At 34.1% G+C, this 27,779-nt stretch overlaps 1 protein-coding gene across 3 annotated transcripts; it reads right to left on the minus strand.

The window, feature by feature from the left end:
• Positions 1-18,725: 18,725 nt before the first annotated feature.
• LOC111466837 (probable pectate lyase 8) lies at positions 18,726-24,521 on the minus strand. Of its 3 annotated transcripts, none has more exons than XM_023111487.1 (8): positions 24,290-24,521; positions 24,074-24,127; positions 23,924-23,977; positions 23,131-23,190; positions 20,518-21,160; positions 20,335-20,438; positions 19,288-19,426; positions 18,726-19,198 (listed from the first exon to the last, which is right to left on the minus strand). In XM_023111487.1, exons 1-8 carry the CDS (start codon positions 24,370-24,372, stop codon positions 18,977-18,979), a joined length of 1,359 nt encoding a protein of 452 aa, XP_022967255.1. In that variant the 5' UTR covers positions 24,373-24,521; the 3' UTR covers positions 18,726-18,976. The 3 variants fall into 3 exon arrangements, with proteins under 3 accessions (XP_022967255.1, XP_022967254.1, XP_022967256.1); XM_023111486.1 differs by having other exon boundaries at positions 23,924-23,986; XM_023111488.1 differs by lacking the exon at positions 23,924-23,977.
• Positions 24,522-27,779: the final 3,258 nt, after the last annotated feature.

Below are 27,779 nucleotides of genomic sequence, written 5' to 3' on the forward strand. Positions count from 1 at the left end.
GAGCCAGACATCGAGATTGTGAGATCCCACCTTGACATTCCTCCAAGGGGTGGATTGTGAGATCCTCCTAGTTGGAGCATTCATAAGGGTGTAGACTCGGCCCCCAAGGGGTGGATTGTGAGATCCCACCTTGACATTCCCCAAAGGGGTGGATTGTGAGATCTTGGTTGGAGCATTCCATAAGGGTGTGGGCTGGGCCTCCAAGGTATGGATTGTGAGATCTCACCTCGCTTAATTGGGCCCCGAAGGGAGTGGATCGTAAGATCCTACCTTAGTTAATTTGGCACCCAAGGGGGTGGATTGTGAGATCCTAGTTAGAGCATTCCATAAGGGTGTGGATTGTGAGATCCTGGTTAGAGCATTCCATAAGGGTGTGGATTGTGAGATCCCAGCATTCCATAAGGGCGTGGATTGTGAGATCCTGGTTAGAGCATTCTATAAGGGTGTGGATTGTGAGATTCCACCTCGACATTCCCCCAAGGGGTGGACTATGAGATCTCAGCATTCCATAAGGGTATGGATTGTGAGATCCCACCTCGACATTCCCTCAAAGGAGTGGATTATGAGATCTCACCTCGGTTGATTGAACCCCTAAGAAATGAATGGTGAGATTCCGCTTTTTCATGTTTGATTATAATTATAGGAATCTAAGAAATTCCTTCCGCTTTTTCATGTTTGATCCTATTTCTTCTATTTCATGTCGTTTCATAATTATAGGAATTTGTTCTCTAAGGAATATTAGACTCAATCAAGCTATTTTACAAATAATCTCTCATAGATTTATTGATGTTGCGTTTATTTTCTTGTCGGGAATAGTTATGATAGAATACGTCGTGTTTATCTCGAGGAAATGGACGGAATGACTATTCCAATTCTATCAATTTAGCTCAAGCTAATAAAGAGTTTGGATAGAGAATTGGAGACAAACCAAATTATGAAGTCATGGACAAGAACATTTCTATCAAGTTCGCTTTCCTACCTGCAATCATCTTGTTCTTCGCCGTGTTTGATACAGGTATCTTATAGTTATTAAAATAAGTGTGGGTGTTCGTGAGTTGAGTCGGGTCTGGTTGGGTTATGATATTTTTAGACCGAACTCAATTGTTTAGGTTATAAATTTTTCATCATAAACAACCCTTTTAAATAATGAGACCAACCCAACCCAACTCAACTCAAGATAGTTGGTTCACACGTAAAAATAAACCATTAGTTGGTAAAATATATGTTTATTTATTTTCAAACGCTCAATTAGGATTTGCAATATATGTTTATCTTAAAATTAACCGTAAGTTTGATTATATTGGATTCAAACCAATATAGTTTTAGGGTTGCCGATGAAAGAACTCAGTAGAACTCAATTCAATATATGTTTTGAAAAATTACTTTTAAAATAAATAATAAAAATATAATTATGAAATAAAATAAATATATTTGTTCCTTTAATCCAATCTAGTTTTTGGGACTGATCAATGATAAAAGTTTAGTTATTTGAATCTAATCCAAATAAGTTCATAACTAAACTCGAATCAGATTGGTTCTGTTAATTCAATCTAGTTTTGGGAGAACCCATAAACCAAATCAATGATAAAAGTTGTTAGTTATTTGAATTTAGTCTAAAGAAGTTCATAGCTGAACTCGAACCGTATCGATTGGGTTGGGTTGGGTTGAATTGGGTTGATCGAATTATTCGAGTTACTAGATTGATTTTGATATTAATTTGGGTATTACTTTGTTTGATGAACCGTGACAAGCAAACCATTGGGAATATTCATATTACGTGCAACACTGTTCAAGATTGCTTTAATCTAACATTTGTGCCTGCAAATTTGGGCGGTGTGTTAAGGATATTTAGTAATAAATTATAGTTTACCATATATATTATATTTGATATTTTATTATTAGGCAAATATCTAATATTTGCCTAGGTATCTTTCCATTTATTGTTATTTCCATTATAAATAAGATAACTTTCACACCATTTAGGTGTGGTGGATTAATCAAACATTCACACTGTGTTTTTGTGAACCTAAGAGCCCGCCGCCGCCCTTTAGCTTCCGCCATGAGAACATTATTGATAACACTCAAAACTAAGAAGTATTTTCATCTTCATGCTACGATGTTGCAATATGCTTTACACAAATGAATAAGACTATGATTATCTATTAGATTACTCTTCATTTATGATTTATGAAGTCGAGTATAATTATTGTGGACGAGCCATCGAGGTAGATGAGAGATGAATGTGTGAATTGTGTCGTTTTATAGAACGTTTTATAGGGCCGTTACGTATCGTCGTTAGCTTCACGATTTTATAACGCATTTACTATGGAGAGGGTCTAGCTCTACTCAGACCATCTGGTGATTAGCTCTGATACCATTTGTAATGACTCAAAGCAGACAATATTCGCTAGCGGTGAATTTTTTGGTAGTTACAAATGGTATTAAAGTCAAACACCGGGCGGTGTGTTAGTGAGGAAATTAGGCCCTCAAGGTGGATTGTGAGATCTCACATCGGTTGGAGAGAGGAATGAATCATTCCTTATAAGTGTGTGGAAACCTCTTTCTAATAGACACATTTTAAAATTGTGAGACTGACGGTGATGTATCGAGCCAAAACGGACAATATCTGCTAGTGGAAGGCTTAGGTAGTTATAACTTAGTTGTCTTGTATCTTGCACATAAATGTCTTGGTTATCAAAATCTTTCAACTAAAATAAAAAAATAAGGACGTTATGAGCATTCTCGAGTCCTTATTTTGTGTTAGTAGACCCATTAGGTTGAGTCACAGCTCTACGCTCTTTCTTTTTGTGTGGGATTATGTGAGGGAGCGAAGGGAATCTGTCGAGTCAACGAACAACAAGAATACAACTTAATTTAGACTTTTCACTCTATTCGATGAGCACAATGCATTAAACAAAACAATGCAATACTATGAAATTTATTAAAAGATCATAATCAGTTCACTCTTGCGCCACGACCTTGTCTATACCCGAAAACATAAAACAAATTGAAGTAGAAGCATTTTAAAACATAAAACTACTCGAGTCATCACATGGTTGTTGTCTTCACCGTCTTCATCAGTCCCGTACTACGACCTTGTCTTAAATAAGCCTAAAACCTGAACATGATTTGAAAGACGTTGCATGTGTGTATTTTCTTTTACCCTAACTATAGGGTTACTTACTGTGTTTTTCTAAATAATCATTCTTTTTTCTAACATTACTTTATATTAATTTAAATCTTACTGTCACGGTTTCATTATTTATACTTGAAAACTTTTGAAAACTCTCCTAATATGTATATAGTAACGGTCTGATCGTATGTTAAAACGAGAGTTGTTACACATGATTTGCATTTTCATCCATGAATTTTTACTAATTAATATCTATAAATGTTTTAAAAGAATTAAATTAATTTTAAAAAACTTTGGCATCATAATTATTTTAAATTAATTTACCAAAACTCTAAAAATATTCAAACTAATAATCAAATGAAAAATAAACTTCGAAGTGTACAGTGAGATTTCACATCGATTGAAGAAGGAAACAAAACATTTTTTATAATGTCTTATAAACTTCTCTCTAGTAGACATGTTTTAAAACTGTGAGGTGATAGCGATATGTAACGGATCAAAGCGGACAATATTTGTTAGCGGTGGGTTTGAACTGTTGTAACAGGTCAAAGAGAGAATATCTATTAGCCGTAGACTCGAGCTATTGTAACGGGGCAAACAGAAAAGTATTTGTTAGTAGTGAGTTTGAGTTGATATTAGTAAGATTTTGAAATTTAAATCCCGAATAAAAATGATTAAAATGATCCCAATTTATTACATGCATCCATTTGGTGATCTTGTACATTAATTTTGTTGATCGTAACCTTTGTGTATTAAATTCATAACATCCCATTTAATGTGTATTTCTAAAATTAAATATTAGTGAAGTAATTGAATGTCCCAAAGCTTATTATATAATGGGATGGACAACAATCAAACTAACCTCATCCCATCAAACCATTTTACAATACAACATAATGGCGAACAAACTTAGTCTCAACTTGGTTTTCGTGGTTGCGATGATATTGCTCCTCGTCTCTTCTTTCGGTAAATTTCAACCTCGGTTCTTTTCTCTCTTTTTGGTCGTTCTTCATTTCAAACGTCGATATTTCAATTTTATGATACTATTGAGAGAAATGTCGATAAAATAACTGTATATATAGATATTACGAATTGTATATATAACTTCGTGTGTTTTTCATGGAGTAATTGTATATTCCTATCGAGCATGTGAATGAGGATAAAATATGTTGAAATGACTATGTTGATATGTAAGGATAGTTTTAGGGTTTAGGGTTTAGGGTTTAGGGTAAGCAAATATGTATATCTAAAATCAACGATAAATTTGATTGTATTCCCATTCAAACCAATCTAGTTTTACCGTAACCAATGAACGAACTCAACCGAACTCGATTCAATATATGTTTTAAAATTACCATAAATTTAGATTGGTAAGTCCAATTAAGGGAACCCATAAATCAATCCAATGATAGACATCTGTAGTTACTTGAATCCAACCTAAATGAGTTCATAATCGAACACGAACCGTATAGATTGGCTTGAGATAAGTTGGTCGAATTTTTCGAATCATCAATTTTGATATTAATTTGAGTGTTACATGGTTTTATGAGCAGTGACAAGCAAACCATTGGGAATGCAAGGAAGTCATATTCATATTACTTGCAACACTGTCCAAGATTGCTTTAATCCTAAGGTTTGTGAGTGCAAATTTGGGCTGTGTTTTTGCGTACCTAAGAGCCCGCCGCCGCCCTTCAGCTTCCACCATGACAACATCAGTGATACCACTCAAAACTAAGAACCGGCTCTCAACAACTATTCAATAAATGCCATTATTTTCATCGCAATATGCTTTACACAAATGAATAAGACTATGATAAAACCATGTATTTCAATATTATATATTAGATTAAATTGAAAAATTACTTTTCGTTTATGATTTATGAGTTCGAGTATGATTAGAGTGATTGAGGTAGATGAGAGATGACTGCGTGAATTGCGTCGTTTTGTAGAACGTTTTATAGGGCTATTATGTATCGTCGTAAGCCTCACAGTTTTATAACTCATCTACTATGGAGAAGGTCTAGCCCTACTCTAACCGGTGCTTCGCAATATCTGGTGACTTGACTTTCATACCATTCGTTATGGCTCAAAGCAGACAATATCTGCTAGAGTTGGGCTTAGCTGTTAAAAATGGTATCAGAGCCAAACACCGGGCTATGTGTTAGCGAGGATGTTAGGCCCTCAAGGGGGAGGATTGTGAGATCCCACATTGATTGGAGAGGGGAACGACACATTCCTTATAAGGGTGTGGAAACCTCTTCCTAATAGACACATTTTAAAACCATGAGGCTGACGACGATACGTATCAAGCCAAAGCGGACAATACTGCTAGTAGAGAGCTTGAGTAGTTATACTTTAGTTGTCATATATCTTGCAAGCAAATGTCTTTGCTACCGAAAATCAAAATCTTTCAACTAAAATCAATAAATATGGATATTATGAGCATTCTCGATTAGCCACTTCATGCTCAAGTTCTTGCATTCTCGATTAGCCACTTCATGCTCAAGTTCTTACTTTGTGTTAGTAGTGACCCAAAGGTCGAGTCAAAGCTCTATGCTCTCTCTTTTTGTGGGAGATTATGTGAGGGAGATAAGGGAATTTGTGGTGGCAGTGAACATTTAGACTGTGAATGTTTGCATAATCCACCACAGCTAAATAGTATAAAAGTTATCTTATTTATAAACAAATAAATTATAAGGATATGGAAAGAGTAATAAATAAAATTAACAATAAATGGAAAGATAACTATGGGTAAGAAAGCAAATATCTAGATATTTGACTTATAATAAAATATCAAATATGATATATATATGGTAAATTATAATTTATTACTAAATATCTTTAACACCCCACCGTAAGTTAAGCATCGGATTTAAACGAACGTGAAGTTTGAATCTGAAAAATTCAAAGAGGTTGAGAGACACTTTTTGTGATGATGTCAACAACATGGTTTAGAGAAGATGTAGAGAAACACTTTCTTGGCCATCGAAAACTGCAGAGGGATCGTCGCTCAGCGGCGATGCTGCCTTGACTTCGGCGAGAATATGTCTAACTCATGAAGAGGGATCGTCGCTTACCGACAATGCTACCTTGGCTCTGGTGAGAATATGTAACCCAAGAAGTAGAAGGGGAAACCTAGAGCAAGGGATAAAGACAATATTGAAGTCGGAAGAGTCGCCACAGTGGGCAAAGGAGCCAATTTTGGCTAGAAGGGCGGCAGTGACTTGGTTGCCGAAGAGGCCAGTGCGGTGCCCAGATTCGAAAGGTAAATCTCTGAAGGTTGATAGGTTTAGGTTAGAATTTATGTGAAGGATGAAGGGAAGATTGGGAAGAAAATAAAAGAGACTATATTGGTTGAGGGAAAATCGATTGTGTTGGAAAAGGTGAGGTTGTATGTACAATGTATGGCTAAGTATGATTTGGAGGTCAAAAAGGGTGGAGCCAAAGAGTAATCAATCGGCTCTGCATGTGACAGCCATGACGACTACCCCTACGGTGTCACAGCCAACAGTGGTGGTGGAGAATAACAGTAGAAGATTTCAAAAGCCATTGAAAAGAAAGGATCCACGTTGCTAAACCAAAATGGCTCTAATGCCATGTGAATGTTTGCCTAATCCACCAAACCTGAATGGTGTGAAAGTTGTCTTATTTATAATCAAATAATAACAAAACCTCGAGAGATAATTGTAGTAAGAAAGCAAATATCTAGATATTTAACTTATAATAAAATATCAAATATGATATATATATGGTAAATTATAATTTATTATAAAATATCCTTAACAAAGACTACAACTTAATTTTCAAAATTAGTTCAATCTCTTCGTTGCTCTCGCGCGTCACGACCTAGTCAATACCCGTAAACACTGGAGTCATCACATGGTTGATATCTTCACCTTCCTCACCAGTCCCGTGCTACAACCTTGTCTTAAATAAGCCTAAAACCAGACGTCCTATTAGACGTTGAAAGACTTACATGTGTGTATTTTTTTTTATCCTAACAATAGGGTCTCTTATGGTGTTTTTTTTGAAATAGTCATTCTTTTCCTAACATTTTTTTCACGTTAATTACTACTTTATATTAATTTAAATTTTATTGTCAAGTAAATATTTGAAATATTTCTAATAAAGGCTCGAGGTTTGATGAAAACATTTGAAAACTCTCATAATATGTATATATTGCATATAATACACATTATTTACATTTTCATCCATGAATTTTTACTAATTAACATTAAGGTTAATATCTATAAATGTTTAAAAGAATTAAATTAATTTTAAAAAAAATTATAAAGAAATTAACATACTTTTTTTATCTTTTGAGTTGTCCTATTGGATCGGTCGTTCAAGACCTTTGGTCTCTATCCGAACCAGATGAAAAAAATGGGAACACTTATTATGGACCCATTGAGAATGACCTTTGGTCTCTGTTGGGATTGGAATCCTCACGGTCAGAAAAAAATTGCAGTCGATTTGATAGTGATCGGGTGACATTACTTCTTCGGCCTAAACCTAGGAATCTCTTATATAATGTAAAATATGCGAATCAATAACCAAATGAAAACTAAACTTCGAAGTATAATAAAAATGTAACTGTGAGATCTCACATCAGTTGGAAAAGGGAACAAAACATTCCTTATAATGTCGTAGAAACTTCTCCTTAGAAACACGTTTTAAAATCATGAGACTGAGAGTAATATGTAACGGCTCAAAACGGACAATGTTTTTTAGGGTGGGCTTGGACTATTGTTTATATCGAAGGAGACAATTTTTGTTAACCGTGAGCTTAGACTATTGTAACAGATCAAATATCTATTAGCAGTGGACTTGAGCTAAAATGATATATATTTCTTTTTATTCTTTCCATCGTTTGGAAGAAATCAAAATCATTACATGCATCCGTTTTGTGATCTTTACATTAAATTTGTAAATCGTAACCTTCGAGTATCAAATTCATAACATCCCATTTAATGTTGTGTTTCTAAAATTCATATTAGTAAATTAATTGAATATTGTCCCAAAGCTTAGTATATAATGGGATGGACAACAATGAAACTAACCTCATCCCATCAAACCCTTTTACAATACAACATTATGGCAAACAAACTTAGTCACAACTTGGCTTGCCTTGTTGCGATCATATTGCTCCTCGTCTCTTCTTTCGGTAATTTTCAACCTCACGTTTCTTTTTCTTCTTTTTTGTCAACTGTATATATAGATATTACGAATTGAAGTTACTATCGATATTAATAATGTGCACCTTTTTTTTTTTTTCATGGTGTAATTCTATGTTGAGTGATCTTCCTGAAAATATGGTACAAAGACTCATGTTGATCTGTGGATATAGTTTTCACTCTTAGAAACGAGAAATAGGTAACATGATCATGTCATAGGGGAATGTCGAGGCCATCAGATGTGGAATCTGAATTTCGAATCTATATATATATATTCTCTTAGTAGATGCCCCAAGGTGCACTTTCTTGAGTATCCCAACCATAGGAACTCTAAAATAAAGCGTGTTTTTCATGTAGCAATCTTTTGTTGGGCATCCTCCTAGAAAATTTTCTAAGAAACATATAATTGAGATCAAATCAGGTTTAAATGACACATGCTAGTATGTGAGGAGAATCTTCACTCTTAGAAACTAGGAGTCAGTAACGTGACCATGTTACAGAAGATGCATGAAAATGTATGTGTCATTACGTGTCGAATTCATATTATGAATACTTATTTGAATCCTATGTTAGTAGATAGGTGTCGAATTCATATTATGAATCCTTATTTGAATCCTAGGTAACGTGAGCATGTTTACCGTCTTCTTCCCTCTTTGATTGGAAATTGTTTATGTATCAGGCAAAAGCGGATCATTAGAGACAAAAGGCAGCTATCTTAAAGGTATTACATGTAGGACTTCAGATGATTGCAGGGATAATGTATTTTGTGATTGTAAATTTGGCCTTTGCATCTGTCATGGAAAGAAGCATCCCTTCAACTTCAACTCCAACTATCAGAAAACGAGTAATAACATTCATTTAGAAGAGAACAAGGAGATCAAAGAAGAGCCTCTCAAGAACTAATCGATATAATGAAGAGCATAATAAAGAAATTGATGAATGTGATGCAATATATAAGATTCGCATTCTAATAAACGATATTTTTGTTTAATTTGTGTGCGTTGAGGTTCATAGTTCATAGTATATTATACGAATACAAGATATACTAACATACTCGTTCAAAATGAAGTTATTTGATGTAACGATCTGATTATTCAAAATCCTAGACCGACCTAGACTTGTTACCATATGAACGCTTACATTATTTTATATCTAAATGTTATGTATCTAAGTCATAATCTCTCGAGGCTAGCATCCAAGTCCTAGCTTATCCAAGCTCGATGAGAGCTCTAACTCTATAATTTTATAGTTTCTCATTATTTAGACCTATCGAGGTTCTTTTATGTTATAATTCGACTCCTTAGAGCTCATCTATGTCAGTTCAGGGATAACCTACTTAGTTTTTTACTAGTCTCTCGTGTTTAACCCTATTAAAAGTTAACTAACGACTTTCTAACAACACCCACATTGTACAATTATCTTAGGAGACTGGTCAAACATGATAGCTAACTACTAAAAATACTATGTAGGCCCTCGTCAATCGAAATAAATTTACGATTAATTATTAAGTTGTGAAACGTGAACCATTCCGTTTAGTAGCCTGATCACGTAATCTAATTTTATGTATAAATCACATGCCTTAAGCCAGACATATTAATTTAGCGTAACTAAGAACCCTAACATGCTCATAAATCGTCGGGTTTCAAATAATATTTGATAAAACATCAAGATAGAGTAATCAATAACTAAATCAATCAATTTGATCATTTATCCTCATAATTCAATCCAACCCTAAAAGTAAAACTTAAACGAAGTTCTTGAATTTTTATTTTTCATTCAAATATTACTTTTTATCGAAATTAGAAAACATCTTTACCATCGAAATCGGTTCGAAAAATGAGCAAAAATGGGCTAAACCAAGCCAAATAGTACGAACTTTTCCAACTATCCTATTGAATAAGACCGGATTAGTTAAAGAGTTCAATTAATTAATTTTGTAACCTTCCAATATAATCAATAGGTCGCCCCTAATAACCGAAATTTCCAAAAATTTGAAGGGTTCAAATTAATATTAAGAGGTTACGAATATAATGTATTTTATTTCTTAAATATGAAAAAAAAATGAATATTACATCAAGAATAAGGAGGAATATACATAACCCTATTTGGTAGCAAAATTAATGGTTAATTTTGTAATTATCTAGAGTAATTCATATAAATGGAAAGGGTGGTAAATGGAAACAACAAATGCATACAATATATTTGTCTATAATAAAAAGTTAAATATGATACCTATGATGAACAATAATGGATGACAAATATCTACTTATTGAAGGTCAAATATGGTACCTATGTTGAATCCTAATTGAAGGCTAAATATCACCATACAAATATTTTACTGTAATAAATGGTCAAATATAATATATGGTAAACTATAATTCACCACTAAATATCTTTAACACCACTCTCTCCTGTAGTCAGGGTCAGATTTGAACGAATGTGAAGCTTAAATCTGAAAAATTCAAAGAGAGATCGAAAAACACTTTTTGTGAAGATGTAGCAACCTAGTTTAGAGGAAACGTCTGGTTGGGCGGCATAGTTTCCAGAGAAAGAAGAACTATTAATTAGGTGTTGAGAAACAACTATGGGGTGTGGACTATAGAGACGCAAGGTAGAGTCTTCAGAATTACGACCATGACTCTATTCTAAGAAAAAGGCAAGAGAGGGAGGGTTCAATGGTGGCTGTGAAGAAGGAAGGGTTAACGTGGTGGCAGTCACAACAAGAGAGGAATAAGAGGTCAAAAATTGAGAATGGGGACTTTGGGGTGTATTTTAGAAAAGAAAGAGAGGGGCCGAGACTGAGTGGGGTATGCGCATTGTGGGCTGGTTTGCTATCGAGCAAATGAGCACGAGTAAGAATATCTCAAGCATATTTTAACTGACGAGGAGGCTAGCAGCGACTTGGTTGGCAAAGAGGCCAGTGCGGTACCCGAATTACAAAGGAAAATCTCTACAGAAGGTCGATGGGCTTATCGAAATACCATATATTTCCGATGAGAACGCTGATGAGGATTCTAAGGTTAGGATTTCTACGAAGGATGAAGGGCTAATTGGGAAGAAAATGAAAGAGGTTATATTGGCTAAGGGGAAACCGATTGTGTTGGAGAAAGTGAGGTTATATATACAAAGTACGGCGAAGGCTGAGCCTGCAAATGATGATTTGGAGACCAAAAGGGTGGAGCCGAAGAGTAATCAATCAGCTCCACCTGCAACATCCATGGCGGCTGCCCCTACAACGTCAAAGCCAACAATGGTGATGGAGAAAAAGATGAGTAGAAGATTCATAAGCCATTGAAAAGAAAGAACGAGTGTTGCTAAACCGAAAGGGCTCTAATAACATGAGAATATTTGCTAAAACCACATCACCTAAATAGTGGTGAAATTCTCTCTTTCTAATCATCAAATAAATTACAAAATAAATGAAAAGAGCAATAAATGCATTCAATATATTTGCCTATAATAAAATGTCAAATATGGTAACTGTGGTAAACCCTAATGAAAAACTTAACCATACAAGATATTTAACAATAATAAAATGTCAAATATGATATATATATATATATATACGCTTCACGACTAAATATTACATCAAGACAAGGATAAGGATGAATATACTCACCTTATTTGGTAGCAAAATTATTGTTATTTTTGTAGTTATCCATAGTAATCCAATCATATGGTATCTGTCCATAAAATTCATATAAGGAAACTAATTTAATGTCCCAAAGTTTATATAAAGGTGTGAGCAAAGAAAGATGCAAACCCATCCCATCAAACCCTTTAATAATATAAGAGAATGGCAAAGAAACTTGATGTCAACTTGGCCTTCATTGCTGTGATGATGTTCCTGGTTATGTCTGCCTTTGGTAATCTTCAACCTCGTTTCCTTTTTAATTTCTCGTCTTTGTTTTAATCTTAACCATGGTTAGTTACACGGGTGTTCAAAAAATTTGATCAACTCAATTCGACTCGTACGGTTTGAATTGGGTTATGAACTTATTTGAATTGAGTTGAGTTCAAATAAATGAAAACTTTATAGATTCTTCGCTTTAATCTAAACCATTTTGTCGTGGTTAGTTATAGTGGTGTTCATAAAATTCGATGATCTAACTGAACTCAACTCATACGGTTTGGATTGAGTTATGAACTTATTTAGAAGGTTGGAATGAGTTGAGTTCATTCTTCTGTTTTAATTTAAACCATTTTTTCACGATTAGTTACACGGATTTTCAAAAAAAAAAAAACCTATGACCTCAAATATTTTATTGAACAATGAACCGAGCCACCATAACAAATGAAATCCAAGAATTTTATGGTCAGGTCGGGCTGAATTTATAACTCGAACGATGAGGTTGAATAATTTTAGAAATAGTCCAATCCAACTTAACTCACGAACACTCTTCATTTTGCAGTTGAAGGCAAGCCATGGGGATCAAATGGAAGCCCTTTGACACAAACCACAAAATGTAAGACCAAAGCTGATTGCATAAATCTCAACTGTGTATGCAACTTCGGTACATGCTTATGCGACAAACGAGCGAGTATTAACGCCAAGAACGACGTTAATGATATGGTAGTTGAAGAGCTCAAAGGAAAGGATCTCAAGAATTAAGGGTCGATAAGAACAAAAATCAATTATGATTATTGTTAATGAGCCTTTGTTGAAATAAAATGATCACATATTTATGTTTTCGCCTTATTGAAATTCTTGTTTGTTGTTTCTATTTCATCATTTAACATCGTGGTAAGAAACACTCCCCGATCTCGTAAGTATTGACACTTCAATTTGGTTAGAGATGTTAATTTAATCTGCAGGGTCGAGGCTCTCTGTGGAGACTCGACTTCATTCATTTAACGAGGAGAATCTTCGCATAATTCTCAGCACCGCTCCGTCCCTACAATAACGCTATAATAAGTTCCAGACTTTTAATAATATGGGCCGTCATGACTTACGAAAAACGCTATAAAACTTACGAAAAACGCTATAAAATGTCTACAATAGCGTTTTTCGTAAGTTTTCATATCCATTATTTCTTGTAGGGTCCAATAAATTTTACGTATGCTATTGAATCCTGATTTGAATCAAAATTCAAATCTGAATCCTAGGCATGAGTCATTACAAATGGTATTAGAACACACGTCAGACAACAATTACGACAGCATACATCACAAATCTTACATAGTCGTGCAATTCTCTTTCTAACTTTGCATTAAACATAAAACATGCGTCTAGTAAATCTCACCCTAAGAGCATGACTATAATTTTTCAAACATACATACAGTAATACTCAACAAAACGACCTTCCAAAGTCTTTAATATGCATTTTCTAACCACTAAGTTAAGGAATGCTCGCATGCTAGCACGTCCTAGCGATTCATTACTTGCCTAAAATTGGTGTGGTTACTTGGATGACGTATGTCTTCCCAAATTTATGAAATTTCTCTTGAAGGTCCTAATTCAGTCATAATTAGGGTTAGTATCAAATTGGACGAGAAACCGACAAATGAAGGTCGAGCAGAGCAAAAAATGATACTCACACGCCTTCATGTGCGCAAACGGGCTCCTCATGCACATGTTTCGCGTGCTTTACTCACGCTTACTATGCGACACGTGTCACACACAATTAGGTCATGCTAAGTCGAGTCGAGTCATGCAGGCGATTCGATTTGTGAATAACGAGTCGGAGGTTCAAGCACGAGTCAGGTCGCCCTCTGCTGACACGACGTGTGTCATCACATGGCGCTAGATGTGCGTCTCCTCCCATTTTTTGACATGTGGCTCGTACCATGGTCGAACATGCAACGAGTCTGGCTCATCAATTCATGCAAAATTTTTATCTAATTTAAGAGTGAGTATTAATGAAAAGCCAAAATTAAAAACCATAAATTAAGAAATATATGAAATAAATGGAAACTAATTAAATTCTAAACATTTTTCAACTAAATCTTATCTCAACTAAAAAAATTAGTATATGCATCGCCAACCATCCTTACAATTTATTTATTTATTTATTTATTTATTATTATTTTGAAATAACAAACTTTTAATTTAAAAAAATTAAACATTATATTTTATAAATATAGTTTTATTATTTCATTTTAAATTCCATAGTTTTTAATGAAGGGTTGCTTCTTTTCATGAACAGCCATTATACTTTGGTTAGTTTCTTTTCCAAGCCTATAAATACTCATTTTCTTTCTCATATTATTTTTACCTTTTCGATCCTTGATCTCCGACATATTCAGCCGTTCACTCGACTGCATCGGGAGACCGAGATATTCAGCCGTTCACTTGACTGCGTCGGGGGACCGAGATATTCAGCCGTTCACTCGACTGCGTCGGGCGGAGATCGATCGAAGTTTCAGGTCGGAAATGGGAGAAAATAGTGTGTGTGGAATGGGGAGTGTTTTGATAATGCTTGTGGTGGTTGGGTGTATTTTGTTTCTGCCGCTGGTGATCGGCTCCGTTCAGCCGCCGTCCGCCCTTATGCTGCTTATTTTTCCGGTCACTCTCGCCGCCGTGTTCTTCTTCCTCTCACGTGCGTCCTCCAATTGAAATATTAATGGTGATAATCAAATCTTCATGGGGTTGTTTTTTATTTTCTGATTTATGTTTTTTGGGGATAATTATGTAACACATATTCATAAGATAGAATAATATTAATGTAAATCTTGTTTTTTTTTATTATTATTTTGTTTTTTTTTTTCACAAAATTCCATTGAAAGATGTTCATATGACTCGATAACCCAACTAACTCGGACTACCTAACCCAAACCATAAAGGATGGATCATCGGGTTGAGTTGAGTTGAATTTTTAGAAACTCAAAAATTCGGTTCGATTTACAATTAAATCCAACCTAACAAAAAAATAAAGAATATTTAAAGTTTGTAATTGATATTCACGATGCGTTGTGACTTGTTAATGTTTAATATAGTTGAGTTGTGAATTCTATTCGGGTTACTCGATTCACCAACCTGAACTTTTGGGTTGGTTTGAGCTTGAGAAGCTTTTGGGTCTAGTCGGCCCGTAATACTCACTCGGATAAGCAGTATTATTGAACCAGACAAAACAACAAGCAATAAAACCAAAAACGGATAAAGCACCTAAACTATAAGACAAGTAAGCTTCTTCAGACCATACAAGTGCACGGTGAGCCCATGCAAACGGTTTAGTTAAGAAATGCCAAATTCCACCAAGTATACATTGATTTACTTCACGGGCGAGGTAATGTATACTTCACGGGCGAGGTCTCTAGTTCAAGTCCAGGATGGCCCAGCTACGCCGAAGAAGCATCTGACTCCTTCATGCAGGCCCCACTTAACTCGGGGGGAAAGATTTTTCCAACCGAAACAATATACACATCTACCAAAATTATATTAGATTAGTTAATTTAAATATCACGGTCTAAGTACGTCAGACATTAGTTATATTAAATTTAGTTGACACTTTATTAATTTATTAAATTATAAGTAATTTTAATGTCATAATTAACTTAATTTATGGTCGCTATTTTAAAATATTTTAGAATTAAAATATATAATTTGAGTTGGAGTTTATGATATTACATTTTATAGTTATTATTTATTTTATTTTCCCTAGTTTAAATTAATTTACCATTTTCACCATTTATTTTTTAAAAAAAATTAAATTCCTTGTTTGAATTTTTATTTAAAACAATAAATAGCCTTTTCTTATATTTTGAATTTAAATATACCTTTTTTGATCCACAGTTATTATAATATGGACTCTTGGTCGGTTACTCAAAAGTTGATATATTTTAATATATTTTAAAATTTACCGATTTACTCGATATAAAATTTAAAATTTGAGTTTTATTAAACATAGTATATAAACTAAAAGTATGAGTCAGTTCGTAAGTTGACAGTTTTTTGGTCGAGTCAACCCGACTAACCCGAAAATAAAGTTACAACTCAACCCTCCTTTAAGATTACTATGAAGATTAAAAATATTTGACGTTTGTAATCATTGTTATTAATGCATTGTGACTTGTGAATGTTTAATCAACAAACTCCAAATTACCAGAATTAGCAAAAAGAAATGTCTTTTAGATAACTCAATCATAAGAATTTCGGAGTTTATAGGGGAAGGTCGGGCCATCAAGTGCGGAATCTAGATTATGAATCTCGGACATAGAGTGTTACAATTAAAAAACGTGACGCTAAGTAACGAATTCAAGTAACATGAACAATCGTAATGGTCCGATATTTTCTCGATCTCTATCTTACTCCTAACAATTTTTGTATCTATACATTCTCGTGAAGTCGAAACTTACCTAAATACTACGATTCGTGGGTTTTTCGTAAGAAATACGACGTGATTTTCATCGGGTTTTTTTTTTGTGATTTTATAACATTATAATATAGCTAACAACCATAGATATTATTCCATGCTATCAAGAGAGGAGCTAAATTCATGAAACAAACACACACATTACTTAGTTACATTACAAACTACATCAAAGCACACCAAACTTATAGACCCCATCTAAGTTTACTTCAAGGAATCTTAACAAATCCACCACCAATCCCGCCAACTCCGGCACCGATGCCACCGATGCCAACCCCACCGAACCCGCCAAGGCCACCGCCGAGCCCGCCTAAGCCACCACCTCCTCCGAGTCCTCCAAAGGGGAGTCCGCTATCACCAATGCCAGAGAAGCCACCGCCGAGGAAGTTCTTTTGGTCATTGAGGCCTTTTGCAGCCTCAATTGGGGCAGTTCTTGCAGTAACATGGAGTGCAAATGCAGCCATAGCCATAGCCATAATCAACATCAAATTAAGCTTATTCGCCATTTCAAGGACTGTTTGTGGTGAAATGATATCCATTTGGTGGGTTTTTAAAGGGTAGAGGAGACGGTGGACTGTTGGGGGAAATTGAATGGGCAAGCCTATTTAGTTAATGCTTTGGCATTGGATCCATCGTGAATTTAGGCTTTAAGTGACATGTACCTCATGAATGTCTTAAATTTTAAGTTATTTTAGTTGGTACCTATATCCCCTTCAAATAAAATATCTTTAGGCATCTATCTCTTATTGGTGGAGAGTCCCATATCGACTAATTAAAGGGATGATCACGAATTTATTAGTAAAAAATATATCTTTATTGGTACGAAATCTCTTGGGGAAACTAAAAATAAAGTCACGAGAACTTATGTTCAAAGTGGATAATATCATACCATTATGGAAGTCTGTGATTTCTAACCACGAAAACATTGCTCTCAAGATAATATTTTGAACTCTATTAGTTGATATGTGTATTGAATATTTGGATTTCTCTTCAATATAGTTGCTGAAGTCCAAATTTTGTTGTTCCCGTGCGACTTTGATTCATAATGTGGCAATCCCTTGTTATAAATCTGTTTTGGAGAAAGGTTTCTTTTGCCTAAACTGTGGGCTTGTTATGTGATGTGATGTACCAGTTGGTTGTGCGTGGTAACCATGTCCATATTTGAGATCCCACGTCAATTGGAGAGGAGCAAAAAGTATTTTTTATTAGGCTATGGAAACATCTCTCTAGTAGACGCGTTTTAAAATCGTGAGACTGAAGACGATACACAGTAGTCTAAAGAGGACAATATCTACTTGTGGTGAGCTTGAGTTGTTACAAATGGTATTAGAGCCAGACACTGGGTAGTGTGCCAGCAAGAACATTGGGCCGCCAAAGGGGTGGATTGTGAGATCCCACATCGATTGGAGATGGGAACAAATCATTCATTATAAGGGTGTAGAAACATTTCCCTAGTAGACGCGTTTTAAAATTGTGAAGCTAACAGCAATACGTAACGGGCTAAAACAGACAATATCTGCTAACAGTGAGTTTGGGCTGTTACAAATGGTATAGAGCCAGACACGGAGTAGTGTGCCAACAAGGATGTTCGACTCCCAAGGGGGGTGGATTGTGAGATCCCACATCAGTTGAAGAGGAGAACAAAACATTTGTTATAAGAGTATGGAAACCTCTCCCAAGTAGACGCTTTTTAAAACCTTGAGTGAAAGTTAAGAGGAAAAACCAAAAGAGGACAATATATGCTAGCAGTGGGCTTGGGCTGTTACAAATAGTATAAGAGCTAGACACTAAGCGATGTACCAGTGAGAATGCTAGGCTCCAAAAGGGGTGGATTGTGAGATCTCACATCGGTTAGAGAGAAGAAAAAACATTTCTTATGAGGGTGTGAAATCTCTAGTAGACACGTTTTCAAACTGTAATGCTGACAGAAATACGTAATAGACAAAATAGATATTGGCTTTTACACCATATGAGCTTTTAAGTGGATGATACTTAACTGGTGAAAGCATTCCTTAATCTGAAAATAGTTGAAACGGCCTTCTTTTCTCTCTTCTTAGTGAAACTTCAGACAAATGAGGTTGTAAGTGGGAAAGAAAAGATCCAATGATATGGATATTACAACACTTGGCATTGAGGTGTAACCAAAGAAAAATGTACAGTTTCCAATTCTTGATTGGGACAAGTACAAAGTGAGGGGTTGTGAACAGAATGGATGGCTCAAACTCATTGGGATAATGCTATAACTATAACAATCATAGGGAAGAAGAAAATGAGTAAATTGTTTTCTTCCTCCTTTAAATGTTCATATCTTTTTTTCATCTTTTTTTTTATATATATATTATTTTAACTATGACTTTAAATTAACAACGGTATCCCCTACGACAAGAAAGGGCACCTGCATTTGAAGTAAGGGAGCCCACCAAGGAAGAGGATTTGGCTCCTAAGCTTGAGGCTCTTGCATAACTGGCTCCTGCACCAGCCCCTGATGGAGTGAAATAGGCTCCATTTAGCATGAGATCTCCCTCCGATCTCCAATTCCAATGCCTCCATACACCATTAGATGTCACAACTCTCTTTGTCACCTTCACATATTAACAATGAGAACGGGTCAAATTGATCATTAAAATGTTAATTGATATCTTATTTATTGAGCTATATTTGAGTGTTCTACCTCTTTGGCAAAAGGGTTGACGGGGGCAAGATATCGGTTGCCCTGGCTATTAATGGTGGGATTAGCACTTCCACCAATGGCATACATTACCCAATGAGTGTAGTCATTGTTTACTACATGGAAATACCCATGTCTACACCTGAAATATTAAATGATTGGGTCGCATCAGTAAACATTTTGGGTTTATTTTAGTTACTTAACTTACAAAATCACATCTAATAGGTTGTTAAAAATTTAGATAGCAATTAGACATAAATAAAGGTTTTCAAGTATGAGTACACAGAATCTATAATGTTAAGGATTATTGAGAGTAGTAGTCGATCATGGGTTTATCATTAAGAAATTTTATCGGTATTGTTATAAGACCTTTGGGGAAACTAAAAGCAAAGTCATGAGAATTTATGCTCAAAGTGGATAATATCATACTATTGTAAAGGTCGTGATTTCTAACATGGTATTAGAGACATGTGCTTAACTTAGTCATGCTAATAAAATCCTCAAGTATCGAACAAAGAAGTTGTGAGGCTCGAAACTGTAGTCAAAAGTGACTCAGGTGTCGAACAAAGGGTGTACTTTGTTCGAGGACTCCAAAGAAGGAGTCAAGCCTCAAATTGTTCGAGAGCTCCAGGGAAGGAGTCCTCAAGATAGGCTTTGTGGTGTACTTTGTTCGAAGGGGAGGTGAGGCTCGAAAGTGTAGTCTCAAAGGTGACTCAGGTGTCGAATAAATGGAGTACTCCAAAGAAGGAATCGAGCCTCAATTAAGGGAAGGTTGTTCGAGAGCTTCAAGAAGGAGGCTTCAGGGGAGGCTTTGTGGTGTACTTTGTTCGAAGAGGAAGATTGTTAAGGATTATTGAAAATAGTAGTCTCACATTAGCTAATCAAGAGGAACATCATGGCTTTATAAGGAACACTATTTATATTGGTACGAGACCTTCTCGTAAACTAAAAACAACGAGTTTTTTAAAATAGACAATATCATACCACCGTGGAGGTTGTGATTCCTAGAATCAAAATCAATTATGAAAGAGAGAGAGAAGAGAAAAGTACCTTGGCATTCTTTGGATGAGACCTTCACCAAAATGGTTATAGGCAATGGTCACTTGCATTTGCTTGTCTCTTACATAAGAGTCACTATGTCCCAAGAGCATCACCTGTTTTGCACCAATCTCAAGCCAATTTCAGAACAAATTCCAACATTTGCGATCATTTGACAAAAGTGCAACTTTTTACCTCATTGTGGTGGGTGAAGTAATTGTTAGAAATTGTGATAGCAGTTGATCCCATGATAGCATCAATGAGCCCATCAGCACAAGAAGAAAGAGAATTATGGTCAATCCAAATATGACTCGACCCAAAAATTGAAATCCCATCACCATCAGCCATTGTCCTCCATCCATAATGACTAGGCGAGCTTCGAACCATGGCGTTCCCCGTTGGCTTGCAGTCATGAATATGCAAACCATGAATAATAACATTGGTTATGAATTGGATAGTAATACAAGCTCCATAAGCGATGTGGACATTGACGCCACGCCCATCAATTGTCTTGAAGCTGTTCATGATGAGTTCTTGCTTTAAAGTGATCACCATGTCTCTTTTGAACACAATCCATAATGGTCTGTCTTGAATCACAGCATGGCGAAGGGTGCCTGGTCTGGGATTGACAGGATCATCGTCACGTGGATCAGAGACGACGTAGTATCGCCCATCACGGCCACCGACTGCATTACGGCCAAACCCAATGCCGCAATCGGCGAGGCGCTTTCGCCGCAGTTGCCACCGTGGGTCACAACGCCAACAATCATCAATTGGGTTTCCTGTTCCACAAGAGAAGAACCCCAAATTCCTCCTCTCTGTGCTGTTGCGTATGCTCCTGTGGGAAATTTCCAAACATAACCAACCAATCACTACACATACACATTATTATATACACATTATTATAAGCGCTACAGTTCTTATAACTGAGATCGATTGAAATCAGCATGTGTAAGTATGAACCAATTCAGACAGTAAAATAAACGGCAAATAGCTCAGTCATTCTCAAAATTAGCCAATTTGGAACTCCCTCCCCTCGAACAAAGTACACTATAGAACCTCCCCTGAGGCCTATGGAGCTCTCGAACGACCTCCCTCCCCTCGAACAAAGTACACTATAGAACCTCTCCTAAGGCTTATAGAATCTCTCCTAAGCACTTTGTTCGACATTTGAGAATTCTATTGACATGACTAAGTTAAGAGCATCACGAATCTCCACAATAATATGATATTGTGAGTATAAGCTCTCATGTCTTCATTTTGGGCTTACTAAAGGTATCGTACCAATGTAGATGTATTCCTTGATTATAAACTCAGAACTATTCCTTAAACTAGTCAATGTGAAACTCCTCCCCAACAATCCTCAACAAAAAGATCGACAAAGGCTCTATCCGTTGCTTTGATATCATGTTAAGAATGAGAACATATGTGAGACTTTTAATCTCACTTTTATTTCTCATTCTTAACATCAATATGAAAGAAGATTAAAATGTCAACCACAAGAGGAAAGAAGATTTAAAGCTTTGTTTGTAAAACCCAGAATGAATTTCATAGGCATTAAATGTGGAGTCCTACATTCAATGAATTGGGTGCATACGGATCATACGGAAAGCTAGCGTTACTTAAAAAGTTGTAAAGTTGGCTGTAAAAGTTTAATGCTACAGATGAAACAGAAAGCAATCCATTTTTTGTTTCCTTTATTTGACCAAAAATTTGATGTGTCGGTGAAGGTATCTTTAAATGCCAAGGTCGTCTCATTTATTGATTACTATAGTATCGGCATGCGATGCAGCTGCCGCCAGCATGATTTGCGCAATAAATCCAGCAGAAAAAAGAAAATCATAAATTACAAACTTTAAAAATATATATCTAACACGTCTACAAAAGTTATTCAACTTTACCTATAAAATAAAAAATTAAGAATTCAACTAATATTAGAAACTTTTAAAAAATTTAACATAAATAAACGAGCTAACCGATGAGAAACCAGATTCAAGAACATAGGTAGCGGTTGGTGATTTAGGAAGGTAAACTACAGACATTTATATATCATATTCCTCTTCAATTATAGTTTAAACGTCCAGTGGGACTGATAATGCATAAAGCAAAGATTCATAATATAAGTTTATTAATCCTTTAAAAGCGAAATAAATTGACTAAATATTATTCACTTCAACATAAATTCAAGAAGATATATATGTCTATTTTCCATATTTTTGGATGAGCGAAGAGACAAGAATTAAATTATGAGCGTGACAGGTGGATCTCGCCACATGGGCATGTGTGAAAGAGATTGAAATCGTAGTGACAATGAACGTGGTGGCTGGGTCCCTCCCAATCATATTATAATATAAATTTTACAACACTAATATCTCCTAAAACACTCTTGTAATTAAATTCTAAACTGGTTGATTTTTTAAAAATTACTATTATTTTTTAGTTTTAAATAATATTGTAGTATTTAAATCGTATATAAATATTTTTTAAAAAAATGATAAAATTAAAAAAATATTCTTTATATTTTAGTAAATAAAACTAATAATCATAAAATGTTTATTTATTTATTTATTGAATTAAATATATAAAATATATAAAAAAAAAACTAAATCTATCAATTACTTATTATTTAAGTCATTTTCGCATTCTAACACTAATTTAAAACTTCAGATTTGCATCAAAACAGCATACTTGGAGTAAAAGAAGGCACATGCTAATCCAGAGCAAATTCCATTTTTATTATTAATAATCATTTTTAATTATTCATTTGGCCCCATAAATAAATATTAGAGAGAGAGAGAGGAATCTTACAAATCCACCATTGATGCAATTTCCTCTGGATTATCAACGGCATGCTCATTCTTAGAATACCTGAAATTTTCAATTAAACAAATATTTATATAAATAATTTATTTAACATTTAATTACATAATTAAAATATCTCAGTTAAATATCGAAACAAAATAATAATAATAATATTATTAAGCTCTTGGTCGGTGGAAGGCTGTTCCATATGTTTTAATGAATTATTTAATTTATGTATTTAAAGCTTTTTTTTGTTCTCTTGAAAGTTAGATTCAAATCTGAGAAAAAGAAATGTACACGTGGAAATGAAAATGGCCATTGACCAAAAGGTCCAAAATTAGGCCAGGGTTGAAATGGAATGTCGAAGGGTAAATTTGTCAATAAAGAGTCAAAGAAAGTAATTAATATAGAGACACTATGTGACCTCTTTTTTGTTTTAATCTACGAATGAACGGCCCAGATTTTCCTGATCCGATCTCAAAATTCGAATTTTCTGATCCGTTTGATACATCTGACGGCCTAAATTACGCTTTCGACCTAGTGTATAAAATTTAGGTTACAACACTTTTTATCTGGAACACAAAAAAAAAAAAAGTAACAAAATGCCTTTAATGCTAATAACGATATAAATAATTAGCATTTTAATTCATTTTAAATTGTAAAATACTTTAGTTTTCCATAATTTTTCTCAGAGTTTATGAATATTTTTATAAAATCGACACGTGAAGATCATGTGCCGGAAAACGAAGAGAAAAATTAGGGGAAAAATAACAGAGAAGGTCTAGTTTCTGAAACTGACCGGTCCGCCATGGATGAAGAATTGAAGCTCTGCAGTCGCTGATCTCCAGAAAAACTATCAACATTATGAAGCGAAACAGAAAATGTGAACAATCAAGAAAATCATTCAAAAATTACTCAGAACAGAGAAGGTCTAGTTTCGGAAACTGACCGGTCCGCCATGGATGAAGAATTGAAGCTCTGCAATCGCTGATCTCCAGCAAAACTATCAACATTGTGAAGCGAAACAGAAAATGAGAAAAATCAAGAACAACATTCAACAAATGACTCAGAACAAGACTACGCTAATTTAGGCCGTCGACAGCGGCGGACGCGACGGCATTATTGTTGAAAACGCAGAGAAATGTCGCGATTAGGAAGCATTTACCTGGATTGAACGAAGAGGATGTTGAGAAGAAGGAAGAACATTAATGAAGCGGTTGAAAACTGTAGTCTAAGAGTGACCGCCATTATTGATGATTCTGAAGCTTTTTCTGCTTCTCCGAAAAAATTTTAAGCGACTGTGTATTGTATCTCTCGATCGCTCGATCTGTTGGATTTGTATGAGAGCGTTAAATGCGAGTAGTTGTGAAGCGAAAGAGAGGGAATTGAATGGGAAGCAAAACCGGGATGGAGAATCTCCTTTTATAGCTCCTTATAAAGCCTTTCTAATTTTATTTTTATTTTTATTTATTTTTCTTTTTCTCTCTTGCCCAACTGTACAGTACCAGTACGTATTCCCCCGCCTTCAAGAAACCAATTTTCTTTTATTATAGAATTTAAAATAAAAAGTAAATGTAATTAAATGTTTTAAAGGGTATATTCGATTTTTCAACTTCCTTTTAATTTTTTTTTTTTCCAACTCAAGATTTAAATTTAATTTTTATTTATTACTAATAGTTTTTAAATTGACCTATTTTATTATATTATGTATCGAGCATACACATGATGTGATACACATTTTCTTTTTTTCAGTTGGTTTACGGCCTTGTGAGTGTGTATTAACTTATAGTCAAGCCTAGAGATACGTATACGAGCTCGACTAGTTAGAAGTCCTTAAAGTTCTTACCGGTTCTCTTACTGGTCACAAACCCAATCGTTTCAAATTTTTAAACCGTAGAGACTAAATTAAAAAAATATATTTTCTCTAAATTATTATATTTCGTCCTTCAATAAAAAAAAATAAAAATAATTAATATAAAATTACAAGTTTAGTATCGAGTGAGTCGTTCCACAGTACTGATTTCATTAATTTATTGTTTATTTTCAAGATCGAGATCAAGTTTTGAAAATTAAAAAAAAAATAAAATAATTTTTATATGGGTTTTAAAATTAACAATATTCATAAAAATAACGTCTAATAGGCTCTTAATTTTTAATAATATTTAATAAATTATCCCACTTTCAAATTTATTTTTAATAAGTTTTAATATATTTGAATTTTTAAATTAAATAAATTATTATATATATCATAAAATATTAATTTTATTAAATTTTTCTAATGCATTAATTGCATACATAGTTGAATAATAGCAATAAAAAATCAATTGACATATACGAATAAATCAAGAACATAATTAAATAAAATTATGAAATTATGTTATGGTAAATTTTTAATTTTTATCCATTTTTATTAAAATTAACTGAGTGTTGGAGAAACTATTAACTGTGAAATTAAAATTTTACCGCCTTCAACATTAGTTAATCGTAACTTTGCGAATCCCCATGGTAACCGTCTCTAACTAACCTATTAACTGTTCTTTTTTACCTTGCTGACGTGTCACGTCTGTCGGTCAATCACGTGGTCTACACTTTGCTGGTCTGACACCTAAGCCAACTTTAAAAGCGCTTGACCACCACATCCCCTCGGGGACCACCGCCTCTGCCACGTCAGAATATTAAATTCTTATTCCAAACTCTCAAATAACTGACGCGCGCAGTTTGGAATATCACAACCACTCGCCATGTATCTTCGCCACGTGTCCACGGGACCGACGTTGAAAAGTAACAGAATTTTTGGTGAAATTCATCGAACTGTCCGATTCATAGATCTGGCGGTCCGTCACAAACAAGTGTCCAAAACACGTACGGGTCAAAACCGGGGTTTTCCGGCCCGAATTCGTACACATTATAAAAATAAATAAATAACAAATAAAGTTTTACCAGACGGCGTCGTTTTGCCTATTTTGATAAGATTATTTCAAAATGTGAAATAAAAAAGAAAATGTTACAATTAAAACCAAACCAATATCAAAGCCATTGATTGTGCTTGCTAAAAGACCAAACTACCCTCAAAAGCATGCAAATATTAATACTATTAAAAAAAATACTTTTTTTTTTTTTTTAATTTTACTTTGACAATTTAAATTCAAAGAAAAGTCTTATTATTCATACCAAACAAACATATACCTAAAATCCCATCAATAATTGACAAAACATAAATAAATAAATGTAATTCTAATTAATTTAATTCACTAGCCATAAATAATTAAAAAAATTTGAGAAACACAAATAATTGGTACGAATTAAATTATATAATTTTTTTAAAAAAAAATTAATAGGGTAATTAAAGAATTAACGTAGGGTTAATAGGGTAATTAAAGAATTAATGTAGGGTGTTTAAAAGTTATTTAATTAATATCGAATGAAAATGAAAGGGACAAAGTTCATTCCTAGTCAATGTATATCAACCCATAATTAAGCCATGATTGGCTCCCCTACTTTCTAACACTACTTTCCCAAATCATAATTTATGGAAAAAAAAAAACATTATTAAAACATTTATAATGTAATGACCCAGGTCCAATCGGGCTTCCCCCAGCGTTCTCGTTGTCACTCGTTCCTTTCTCCAATTGATGTGGGACCGCCACCAAATCCACCCTCTGGGGCCCAACATCCTTATTGGCACACCGCCTTGTATCTACCTTTTTTTGGATAACAGCGAGAAGGCTGACACATCGTCCAGTGTCTAGCTTTTATACCATTTGTAACGACCTAGATCTATCGCTAGCATATATTGTCCTTTTTAAGCTTTTTCTTTCCGGCTTCCCTTCAAAGCTTTAAAACGCGTCGATTAAGGAAAAATTATTTACTTCAAAGGTCTAAAAATGAATATAATTTTTATTAAATTACTAATTAATTTATTTGAAATCAATCCAATTTTATATAAATGTAAGTTTAAGGATTTAATTAAAATATTTTTAATATTAATATTTATGTGGTAAAAATCATGATAAAAGCATTAATTAAGAGCATGTGACAGACGAATCTGTAACATGCCGTCGTTACATATAATTATCACATGGACTTATGGTCATGCAAATCCAAACTTTATATTAACAAATATTTTATTATGCTTTATATTATACGTCTATAGTTATTTTTATTTTTAATGACTAACTATGTATTTAATTAATGACAAATTAAAATTTTAAGATATTCAAAAATTTTAAAAAAAATTTAAAAAATTAAAAAAAAAAGAATTGAAAGAAAAAATAATCAAATTTATCAAGTAATTATTTATTCACAAATTAAATTAAAAAAACGAATGAAATTAAAAAAAAAATGAAGAAAATGAGTTCGGTCAACTGATTGAATGCGGGCAGCTCTGCGAAATTTGTGGGATAATTAATTAATATTTTAAACCTGAATTGATAAAAATGTACGAAAGTAGTACGTGCAATTTTCAAATATTAATTTAATAATTAGGTTTAAACCTAACAATAGTGGTTGTCTCAACAGGTCAAAATAGTCAAACATGGTAAAGACAATAAATTAATAAATATTAACAATTTGATCATAATAAAATTATAAAAATTTGATAATTTAAGATAAGTTGACTTTTTTTTTTTTTTTTTTTTTGGTAAATAATAGGAAGA

Source organism: Cucurbita maxima, unplaced genomic scaffold (assembly GCF_002738345.1).
Source record: "Cucurbita maxima cultivar Rimu unplaced genomic scaffold, Cmax_1.0 Cma_Scf00032, whole genome shotgun sequence".
In the NCBI taxonomy this organism is placed as follows: Eukaryota; Viridiplantae; Streptophyta; class Magnoliopsida; order Cucurbitales; family Cucurbitaceae; genus Cucurbita; species Cucurbita maxima.